This window comes from Camelus ferus, chromosome 11, assembly GCF_009834535.1.
Source record: "Camelus ferus isolate YT-003-E chromosome 11, BCGSAC_Cfer_1.0, whole genome shotgun sequence".
In the NCBI taxonomy this organism is placed as follows: domain Eukaryota; kingdom Metazoa; phylum Chordata; class Mammalia; order Artiodactyla; family Camelidae; genus Camelus; species Camelus ferus.
The window spans coordinates 57,015,381-57,027,609 of record NC_045706.1 but is presented as its reverse complement, the minus strand read 5'-3'; the positions used below and the strand labels follow the sequence as shown (position 1 = coordinate 57,027,609).

The 12,229-nt window shown below is 39.1% G+C and overlaps 1 protein-coding gene across 11 annotated transcripts in view; it reads right to left on the bottom strand.

Annotated features, from left to right (window-relative positions):
• Nucleotides 1-12,229, bottom strand: part of NRG3 (neuregulin 3) — a 937,576-nt gene that overhangs the window by 35,727 nt on the left and 889,620 nt on the right. For all 11 annotated transcript variants that reach the window (XM_032491607.1, XM_032491597.1, XM_032491602.1 and 8 more), the window contains one exon: nt 3,441-3,543. In XM_032491607.1, coding sequence (XP_032347498.1) covers nt 3,441-3,543 — 103 coding nt within the window. The remainder of the gene's footprint in view (nt 1-3,440; nt 3,544-12,229) is intronic.

The window sequence follows — 12,229 nt, the reverse complement described above, 5'->3', positions numbered from 1 at the left end:
TCTCCTCCTGTATTTCTCCCAGTTGTGATCATTATTTGTCCCCGCTTCTGCTCCTGGAACATCTTGTCTCCTATTCCAGTTCCGTTTTTAGAGTCGAATCACGTCTTGCATTTCCAAAGCCCACTGAGGACTCCCACTGCCAGTCTTATGTGTCCCAGCCCCCGTGAGTTAAAAGTAGAAAGAAAACCTGGAAGAATTTATAGTTGCCACGTGAGCCATTTCAGCCCGATCTGAAAGGCTCAATCTGTAATTCTATTAACCACTTATGGGAATACTGGGCTTCTTGGGACCGATGGAAAGAGACTTTCTTTCACTGTACCCTTTTAAGTGGTTGGGGTCCAATGAACTCAATCAGAAAGTCCTCTAAATTCCAGAAAGTGTTCCTCACTTCTACCTCTTCATGTTACCCACATTCAAACGTTCATGGGCTAACAATTCACTGCAATATTCCACTGCCTGAGGCCATGCCATCCCAAGGGTGACAAGTGAATGGAGAAAGGACCAGAGTGGCCAAATCTGAAGGGTTTTGGGAAGTAAAACATAAATAACCGAGAATGTGAGCTTTGGGGTAAGTCCTGACTCTCTCTGGGCACTGTACATTCTAGTATGTTGGGTGGAAGTTCAAGTGAATTTATTTGGAAACCAATGACAGGTCCTAGAATCCCAGAAGACTTGGGACTTCCAAGATGAGGCCAAAAAAATTATACACGTAAAACAGTCCTATAGTATGTGAGAAAGTAAAGAAAGGTCAAGGTAGAGTCTGCCTATTCGGCTGTCCCCAAGGTTTGGGGAGCTGAATTAGAATTCCAGGAATGAAGGCAAGAAAAAAACTTGTGCCAGGGTGTTATAAAAATGTACATTGCTTTCAGCTATATAAATTAGATGCATGGGGTGGGGTGTGGCTCTTCTCTCAGGCAAAGAAAAATGAAGGACGATCATGCTTAGAAATTGTATTACAAGAAGGAAATACGCTCTAGGTCTCTGATGAGGAATATGACTCCAGTTGGGAAAGGCTTTAAATTTTATTATTACTGTATTATTTTTACACTAACTTATTTATTTTTAAATAAAAGTGTGTCCCGGCTGGGCAGGCAGAAAGACAGCAGCACCCCGATCCGCTCACTTCCATTGGCTTGGTCCTCTGAGTCTCCCAGGACGAATCTAGGGTCGCACAGTGTTTCCGTGAGAACCCCTGCCAGCTGGCTGAGCCCCAGGAGGACACACTGGTGGCTGAGCCCGCTTGCCGTCCACACAGGGAGGGACTGACAGCTCTGAGGATGGACGTCCTCCTGCTCTCCAGCTGTTCTCTGTTCTCGTGACGGCCACAATCCGTCTTTCGTTTAAATGTGGCACAACTGCCAATTACCCTCCGAAAATAAGTGATGGACTACTTCTCCACAGTAATTTGCTTATTGTTAAGTACGCAATCTCTCTCCCCCTGACACAGCACTTTCCAGGAGCCCCTTCTAACGCCCTGCTGAGTGTGACGACCCCTCTCGTGCTCCAGGGGACGGGCTTCACTTTGCTGTCACCCAGCCTGTGAGTTCCGGTGTGGAAAGCCGTAGGTGTTAACAATAACAAGCCCTCACTGAGTGCTTACTCGCTGAAACAGTATGCTGTGCCCTTTACAGTATTTTCTGGCTAATCCTTACATTCTGTAAGGTAGATATTATTGGGGGCCAGATTTTAGCTATATTTTACCAAAAAGGAAACGGAAGCTAAGGGACTAGATGTAATTTGCCTAATAATGCATAATAAGCAGGTGGCAAGACTGCAGGTCTGAGCACAGGTATGGCTAATGCTTGTAAAACCCTGACCACTGTGTCACGCAGCCTGGCTGAGAGCATAAAGAGCTATGGTCTGCGGTGGGAACCGACGTTCCCCAGTCACTCCGAGCACTCACCGTCCAGCAGCGGGACTGTGTGAGCCAATATGGTAGAATGGTCCAGAGCACGCGATTTAAAGACCCATCTGCAAGTTCCTACTTTGTAGCTTTGACAAATTAATGTTTTAAAATTAAATTCAGACATTATCTTAAAATTGAGCAATACTGATCATTCCAGTTGTTACGAGGGTTGGGATATAAGATATGAGAAGCCCAATATCCCTGATACAGAGTTAAGTGCTCAGAGATTGAACACTAACACCTGTCACGGCCAAGAGCTGCCTAGGAGATATGACAAGGAAATGTGATGTGGTTTCCTGGCTGGAGCCTTGGAACAAAAACAAATGCACATTAGGTAAAAACCAAGGAAATCTGAAAGTATGAACTGTCGTTAGTAACACTGTATCAACATGGTTCCATTGGTTGTCATAATGCAACATTCTAGTATGACATGAATCGTAGGGGAAACTGAGTCTGGGGAACATTGGATGTGTCTGTACTATTTTCACAACAATTCTGAGAACCTAAAGCTCTTCTGAAATAGTTTACTAAAAAATAATAGTCACTAATTCTGGATTCATACCTGATTTCTATTATTTTTTAAAATTCTAAGCATTGTTCTTTTTAAAGATTGACATAAACAACATGCAGACAGGTATCATGGACTGTATCTGGAAATTGATCCATTTTTAGAAGAGCAAATGGGTAGGAAAAAATACAGGTCCAATGAAAAACAATTATGTGTTGGCTTGGATTTCAGACAAGCTGTAGGAAAAGAATCTATGCCAGCTTCTTAATGCCTGCACACCTTACAAGAAACCAAGGAATTTAATATTTTAATCTGCATTTCTTAAGTGCAAGATTATGTCATTTACATAAATAAAGTACTATGAAGTATATTTAGAGTAAATATATGTATATACACATACATACTTATATACATATATATGTATATTTTTTATTCTACTTTATTAGCCCCCAAAAAAGCACCTTTACCTGCAGAAGCTTTAGTTTCTTGGCAAGGTAAGCACAGGGCATATTCAAGATGTGCATACCAAAGTGGATTTTATAGTATTCATATTTCATATTTGGCTACAACTTTTATGGGTATCAGGTGAAAAACATGATAAGAGGAAAAGTGTGTGTGTGTGTTTTCATAAAAAGCTAGACACTAGTTGATAATGTTCAGGTCTACAGCAGGGACTTCTCTGTTCAGAAGAGTTAACCCCTGAGTGACAGGCAGACGCTGAGCCTTTAATTCCTGGAGGCAATCAAAACGTGCAAAGGACTTAGAGTGTTGATGAGCACAGAGAGGAATGATTAGTATGTGCATCAAAGATAAACCACACACACACACACACACACAAACACCCACATGCACGTACACGCTACACACACTCACCACAGGCTACAAAAGATTCTGTCATTTATGGATGTTTGATGGACCCATTTGCACAAGATCCCTCTGCCTGGAGCTCAGACTGAGAATGTAAAGAAAGACAAAGGTGCTTCTTCTGAGAAGTAACCTTTTAACACTAGAGAGAAATGGTCTTACTTGCTTTTGAAGTAGAACGCTGCACAGAACATGCCCACGATGACAATTCCAAAGATGATACATGAAATTGACAGCACCTGCCTTTGATACACTTCTTCACTCTCTGTGAATTTGAAAAAGAGAATTAGAATGGATGGTTAGCAGGGCACAGCAGAGATCATCTCCATCCTTGTACTTTTGAGCTGGTAGGAAGCCTTTCAAAGCAAAGTTTTTTGTTCCTGTAGTGAATAGGAAAACATGAGGAAGTTATTTGATTCAATTTCTTTGCAATGGTCTGTAGGATAGCTGATTTTTTTTTTTTTTTGTATCTGCATGGCTAAATCAGAGCTTGTACACAGATATCACAGTTATGAATCTGGTTATCAAAAGATGGATCACGACTTTAGGACATACTAGGGACACACATTTTTAAAATTATGGTGGGGCCCAAAACAATCTTCTTTCAGAACTGTTCTATGCCAGTGATGACTTTCAACTTACATCATGTAAAACTTACGTCACTATATTTTCTGATTTGGTCCTTGGCTGTCAGTCTCCCATTCATCCCACCCACTACTATGACTGACATCCCCAATGAAAGAGAACTTCAATGTACATGTGAATATTTATTCACCCATTCTATGAATTCCTCAATACCAATGATCTGGCACAGTAATCTCAACCAAGGTCATATCTTATAGCTTCTTATTACAAAAAAAAAAAAAAAGAATTTAAAACAAGCACTTCACTTTTCAGGTATTATCACGTACACTTCTAGCTCATTTTCTCAAATATGTCTACTGAGACAGTTCTTCCATCTCAAGACCTCTACCCTTAGATCTCAGAACTTCCTTTCTATTGATTATCCTTCTCTTGTCTTCATTTCTCTCTTCATGCAGCACAGAGACTATGGTCCATGGTTATAGTCATTCACTTTCTTGCAAATATCCTCAACTCCTATATCCCTTCCCCCCCTTCCCTATTATCCATTTGGCAAAATAACTGTATGGATCCAAGAACTGCCTTCTCCATATCTCTACCTTGAGCAGCTCAGAATTCTGAAAGAAGATTACACAAATGGGAAGATGGACATCAATAAAGATTGAAATCACATTGCTTAACAAGATGTCCAATAGTGACTAACAACCTCATCAGCCTGCTCCCCTATTTTCCTGTTGATTATTCATACTTTCTTGACTACTCAGTCTCATTACTTACCCTCCACTTCCTCACTCTCAGATTTTCCATATATGTTATAAAGAAAAGAAGGCCAGTATAGAAGAAATCATCTCTATTTATAACACAAAGTATACAAAATTAACTGTATCCATATCTTTTCCTTTTTGTTTCACTCTTATTAACCGTACAGTAGTTCTCAAACTTTAGTGTGCATTGGAGTCACTTTGAGGGCTACTGAGGGAGCAATTGCCACCTACTTTCTCTCCTAGAGTTATTGATTTAGTTGCTATAAGGTGGGAACAGAACATTTGCATTTTTTAAAAGTTCCCAGGTGATTCTGATACTGCTAGTTTGTGAAACATCCTTGGAAAACCATTGACTAAAGAATCCTCAGACCACAGATCAACTATGAAAATTAACCTGGGGGAGGTTTGGTTTTCTTTGTTCATGCTAACCATGGTATCCATTTAGGACCTTCTAAGTCAAAATCTTTATTTAAAAGAACATTTTCAGGTGTTTCTCATGCACACTGAAGGTAAAGAACGGGTACGTTAGAGAAAGTGCTATCTTCTACCAAAGATGAATTTTTTTTGGATACCATTGTCTTCTACCTTCTTGGGGTCTTCTCATCACTGAAAACTGATAGGAAGGGAAAAACATTCCAATTCATTATATGATGCCAGCCTTTCCTTTATAACAAAACCAGACAAAGCCATAAAAAGAAAATAAATTACAGACATATATCTCTCATTAACATAGATGCAAATATTCATAACAAATTTTTAGGAAATCAAATCCAACAAGATGTTAAAAATAATACATCATGGCCAACTGGGTTTACACAAGGAATGCAAGGTTGGTTTAATATTTTAAAATTGATCAAAGTCAAGAAAAGTTATTTAATTATCAGATTAGTGGGAAAAACTACTTAACAAGATCTAATATTCATTCCTAATTAAAACTCTCAGAAACTAAGACCAAAAGGAAACTTCCTCATCCTGACAAAGAGTATATAACAAAATTATACCTAATTGCAAAACGTCACTTTTCTCCTGATACCAGGAATAAAGCAAGAATGTACACTCTCACCACTTCTACTCAACATTGTACTACTGGTATATACAGTCAATGCAATAAGGCAAAAATAGGTATTAAGGCCATTCGAAGTTTGGGGGAAGAAGAAGAAAAGTCATCTTTGTTCTCAGACAACATAATCATCTCTGCAGAAAATCTAAGGGTCTCTACAAAGGACTAGAATAATTAATAAGCAAGCTTGAAAGATGTGAGGTTGCAGGATAGATAATACAAAAATTAAATGAGTGTCTATTTAATTCCAACAAATAATCAGAAATCATAATAAAAGTATCATTTACAATACCATCAAAATATATAAAGTACGTAGCAATAAATTTGACAAACGATACACAAGACCTGTGCGCTGAAAATGACCAAACTTTACTGAGACAATTTAAAGAAGACCTAGGTAAATAGATACATCATATTTATGGGTTAAAGACTGAGTATTATTAAGACATCAATTCTCCTCAAGTTAAAAGAGATTGAGTGCAATTCTATTGAAATCGCAGGAGGCATTTGGTTGTTGTTGTTGTACAGAAATTAACAAGTTGATTCTAAATGACTTATATGGCAATATAAAAGATCTAGATAAGTCAAAATAACTTTTTTGGTAGCCAAGAGAACAAAGTTGAAGGACTCAAAACTACTTTATTCCAAGACTTATAAAGCTCTAGTAATCAAGCCAACATGGTACTGACCTATTTATAAACAGATAAATCAATGGAATAGACAATAAAGTTCAGAAACACATGCAAACATATGTGGCCAATTGATTTTTGAAAAAGATTCCAAGGCAGTTCAATGAGGAAAAGATCTTCTCAAAAACTGATGTTGTAACAACAGTAGAGCCGTAGCCACGAAAAAGAAACCTCAACTCTAACTTCATATCTTACTCAAATATAAACTCAAAGGATTATAGCCATTAATGGAGAATTTAAAATTACAAAACTTTTAAAGAAAATACAGGAGAAAATCTTAACAATCATAAGTTTGACAAAGATTCCTTAACTACAACACAAAAGATATGAACTATAACATATTTTAAGTCAACAAAATGGACTTCACCAAAAGTAGCAATGCTTTGCTCTTCAAAAGACACCACTATGAAAATGAAAAGGCAAGACACACTTTGGGAAAAAATCTGCAAATATATAGCAAAAGTAGACTTGTATCTATAATATGTGAGGATCTCTTACTACTCAATAATAAAATGACAATCCACCAATTTAAAAATGGGCAAAAATTTTGAACGAACACTTCCCCAAAGATACATAAATGGCAAACAGGTATGTGGAAAAATACCCAACATCATTAGTCATTATGGAATTGAAAATTAAACTATAATGAGATAAATGGCATTCCTACTAGATTAGCTAAAATTGAAGGCTAACCATACCAAGGGTATGGAGCAATTTGAACTCTCACGTACTTCTGGTGAGATAGAAATATAAAATGGTATAACCACTTAAAAAATAGTTTCATAGAAAGTAAGGATACACCTACATTATGAGGCAGGCATTCCATTCCTAAGTATTTAGTCAAGACTAATAAAATATATCTTCATTATGTATGTAAATATTCATTGCAGCTTTGTGATAGCAAAAAGCTGGAAAGAATCCAAATGCCCGTATTTGACAGGTGAACGGATAAACAAACTGTGGTATATTCATACAATGGAATATGAATCAACTATAAAAAGAACTGAACTACTGATATAAGCGACAAAACACATAAATCTCAGAGCAATTATGCTGAGTGCATTAAGTCAGACCAAAAAAAAAGGGCACATGTGTTATTCCAGTTATAAGAAATTCTGGGAAACGGACACTAATCTATAGTAACAGAAAGCCTGTTGGTGGATACCTGGGGTCAAGAGTAGGGAGGGGCAGAGGAATGAGACTACAAAGTGACGAGACACTTTGGGGACTTACAGATGTGTTCATTGTCTCAAATATGATGAGGTGTTCATGGGTGAATATTTATGTCAAAATGCATCAAATGAAAAGTTTCAGAATAAGTGTTTTATTTTATATCAAGTATAGTTGTAAATATATTAATCCTGGGGAACAAAGGATTATAGGTAATATATAAAGAATATACATAATATAAAAGATACTCGCCCAGCATGACACCACCCACCCACACTAACTACTCTTTTTCTCCACCACAAGCTTCCTTGGTGCCGGGGACCATGTTTTTGTTGATTTATTCATTTGGCTTACCGCTGTTTCTCCAGCATCTAGCGCAGTGCTTCTCATGAAACTGACACCATAAGATTGTGATCTCGGAATAAATAGCTATTTCTGCCTTTATAGATCTCCTGCTTTAAGCTGTGTGTGATACATCAACTCACCCAGGGTGCTCTTAAGGTTTAATATTCTCTGTTATTCACACAAGTCCTCCTTTCTGGGGTTGACCACCTGCCACAACCCCACACATTCCTGAACTTGACATCAGCTCCTTTCATGGGGTTTTTCCCATTCAGATCTGGCCTCCTCCTTTGACTTTGTACTCACCACGTCCTTTTCAGCAGCAAAGAGTCATGAAGAAAACGGTGGGGCTGTTTGTCCCCAGGCCTCAGAAGATACTATAGCGTGATCTACCAACAGGTAGATGATCTCATTGTTCATCTTCTTTTCCACACCGTCTGTGGGCCAGGCCCTGGCTTTCTGGGTGATTTTCAGGGGGGCTGTTCAGGCCCCAGAAAGATGCTCGCTCTGTGTGTTGGATTTGTCTATTGTTGTGAACACACTCCATGCTCGCCCTGGTGTACAACCTGGCTTTCTGTTCTGGCCAAGTCCCACCCGGTGCTGATGCCAGTCCACAGCTGGAAAACCGGGGGGGAGAGTTGGCTCATGGACACAGAATTCCCTATACCATGACTTTCTGGAGTGCTTCTAAAATGCCCCAGAAGCTTCCAGGGCCAGCTGAAATGAGTCCATGACTTGTGATGTTCCTGTACCAGCCAAGTCAATTGCATACGTCACCTTTAATTGGGCAAATTGGTATCAGACACAACAGACCTGAATGAAAACTTATACGTACAGAGCCTGATTCTTAGGATCTATTTCCTTCTTTCCTTTCTTCCTTCCTTCCTTTCTCCTTCCCTCCCTCCCTCCCTTCCTTTCTTTTCTTTCCTGAGATCATGCATTATATCCTCTCTTTAAATACAATCACACATTTTAAAGTTTTTCCCTGCAGCAGTATACTGGGAAACAATGTTTTAGAAGAACTATCCCTTCCTCTCTCCCCTCTTTGTCTTTATTTCCATTTTCAATGTCTTTATTCAGACTGGAGCATCCAAAGACAGAAAGTAAACCTAAGAGAAATATCACATTATCCATATTTTTGAATAAATGAAAAGGGGCATTCATGTGGCCCTGGCAAGTCTTGGCTGACATTTTAAATTTGGAAAGATTCAAATTAAAGAGGTTAAAAAAAATGTGTCATTGAGACTTTGCTTGGGCATATTACCATCTTAAAGAATGCCATCCTTTCCACCTCTGCATTTGTAAGCTCATTAAATCTTCCAGTTGAACTTGGAAACAAGTAAATAGTTGTACCAATGATAAAGAATTCCGTTTCACTTCATTTCTATAAGTTGGTGACTATAATGGAAGAAGCATGACTTACATATAATAATCTAACCCACCCTGCTTCTGCCAATGAAAAGAATTATGAAAATTGTGGATAATGATACCCATTAAAACAAACAAACAAACAAAAGACTATATCCACATAAAATCTGCATGGTGTTTTGTTCTTATGTGAAGCTCGTCAAACATAGCCTGGGGAAATGCACAAAATCCATTCTGAGTTTAAATCAAGAGTGAAATTAAAACTCCAAAGACTGTGAGTGATTTTATAGACCCAGGTGTTGTTGCGGTGATGGTACTCTCAGGGCCTTTGGTTCATAGAGTGCTGGGTGAGAACCAGCATGGTGAGGTGCAGAAAGCAAGGGGTGGGAAGTCTGGTTGTTTTGGATATGATTTTAACTTAAGCCACCTTTAATATGAATAACCACAGATATACTACTTTACCTTTATAAATTTCAATTTTCTATGTAAATAAAGGCAATGATATGAAATGCGGACTGTAATAAATGTTACAAGGAGGTATCTAATCCTACAAAAGACTATAACATGGAACATTGACCAATTCATAGAGACCAGAGATCAGAGATTTTAAGTATAAGGTAAGCAAGAGGAACAGGGATGGGGAGAGTGATCCAGAAAGAGAAGACAACTTGTGCAAAGGCCCCGTGGTAGGAGACAAAATGGCATATCCGGAGACCTGGAAGTTATGTGCCCTACCACAGGGCCTTTGCACAAGTTGTTTACTATTCTTTAGCAACTTAGCAGAGCAACACAGAGACAATGGGAATATGGTATACAGTGAACATGTCTTTACAATAGCAGGAAGGTATTGAAGGACTTGAAAGAAAAGGAGTGTGATATGATAATATTATATTTATTTTTTCTGCAGTATGCAGAAAAGATGAGAAGGGAGAAAGTAAACGCAGAGTCCTGTTAGAAGGCTGTTATACCAGCTTAGACATGATAATAGTAACGACCATGGTGGGTGGTAAAGTAAACAGAAGTGAAAAGTAGGTTGAAAATACTGAAGGGCATAGATGACGATGCTCTTACTTAAGCTGGAGTACACTGGAGGGGGATCCGACGTGGAAGGAAAGATACCAACCTCAGTTTTGGACTGGATGAGTTTTTAAAAGCCTATGAGATACCCAAGTAGAGGTGTAAGGTAGGCATTTAAATATGTATAGATGTAAGCTAAGAGGAGGTGACAGGGTTGTGGATGTAAATATTTAGGGGTTATGCATATACTGAAAGTGTGCTGATACGAGCCCCAGGAGAAGACAGAGAGTAATAAGAGAAGAATGCCTAAGATAGAGCCTTGAGAGACTCCAAAATTTGGTGGAAGGGTAGACGAGGATCTTGCAGAGGAGATAAAGAGGCGAAGTAAAATAAAGCACTTTAATTTAGTGACGTCGAGGTCACTGGGAACCCTGTATGACCTCTTTGATGGAGTCATGAAGCTGGCCCCCATCACTCCCTTGGGCCCCTGTTCATGTATCACCCACACACTGCAAGGCAAACAAACGAAAAACTGGCCTTCATAATACTCTATTTCTCTAATGGAAAACTCACCTCACCCGCAGGCAGTCGGTGACTTGCTGCCTCGGGACCTCTCTGCCTGTGTCCTGAGATCTGTATTGAAGGAACTTATTTTTATGTCGTTTTCTTTACTCATGGCTCCCCATGCTTTTTTTCTTGTTAACTGAATTTTCCAACTTATAGTTCTGAATTTCCTACCCAGATGTTTTAGTGGATGAAATGCAAGCCATCCTCCTTGGGGATGGGTTCCGTCTTTCACAGTCTTCCGGACACAGACTCTTGGAGAAGAAAAGTGTGCTCATTGTCCCCAGAGACCCAGAATCCTTGGAAAGCCCATGAGTACCATGCTGTTTGCTAAACTGGACAGCTCACAGTGTAAGTCCTAGTGTGCAAAGCTGCCTGAGGAGGACGCCTTTGGAAACTCCAACCGTCTTTAGAATTCTAATTCTCTCTGTGAAAACTTGTTAAACTCTACTACATTCGCTATCTTGATTGTGGTGGTGGTTTCATTGGTGTATATGCATCTATCAGAATTCATCAAATTTAAAAAAAAAAAAAAAAGATGCCAAAGGAAAATCAGAGTTGCAGTTCTTATACCATTTCCTCCTGGATACATCTGCATGAAGGACGGAAGTGTGGGTGACCGTACCACTGCCACGTGAGGGAATGGGAAATGCTCTTAAAGGCAGCTCCACATAGCCTCCAAAGATGGAATCCTAGGATCCTACTGCCTCCTGGGAATCTCTCCTTTGTACCACTCGCTGATTTTAATTGAGTAGATAAGACACAAAACTCAAGCATGATTTCCCTAAATGCTCTAGCTTCCAAGTAATGTGAAACTTAACATGGATACACACACGTACACACACACGGTCACGAGTGCACATATATACCTTAAGCCACAAGAGTGAAAGCTTTTCTGTCTGGGTCACCTCAGATTCAACATACACAAATCAGACCCTACACGATGCTATCACCAGGTGTCCAATGAAAGCGTGATTTCTCTGATAGTTCATCATAAAAGTCAAGCTAACAGTATCACCAGGGCTCCTTTTATCCAACTTTCATCATCGGAGGTCCTGCGGATAAAAATCTACGCAGAGAAGCAAAAGTCACTGTCAGACAACAAATTCACTAACGACCCCACCGTTCAGGAAATTAGTCTTCATTCCAGTATTCCTCCCTGCCTAATTCTAGCATTTATTCCTATTCATCAAGTCAACCTCATAATCCGGGTAGGTCAGTCTCTCTCTGAGGTAAGCCTGTGAATTTTTTTGTCCTCATTTTAACTGGATTAAGTTTAAGTGGATTTATTGCAGTTTTAATCATTCTTGGAACAAGAGCGCTTCCTCCCAATTTTGTTCTTAAAAATCAACACAAGCTGGGGATGGATTAAAATATTAGGAGCTTCCAAGGAAC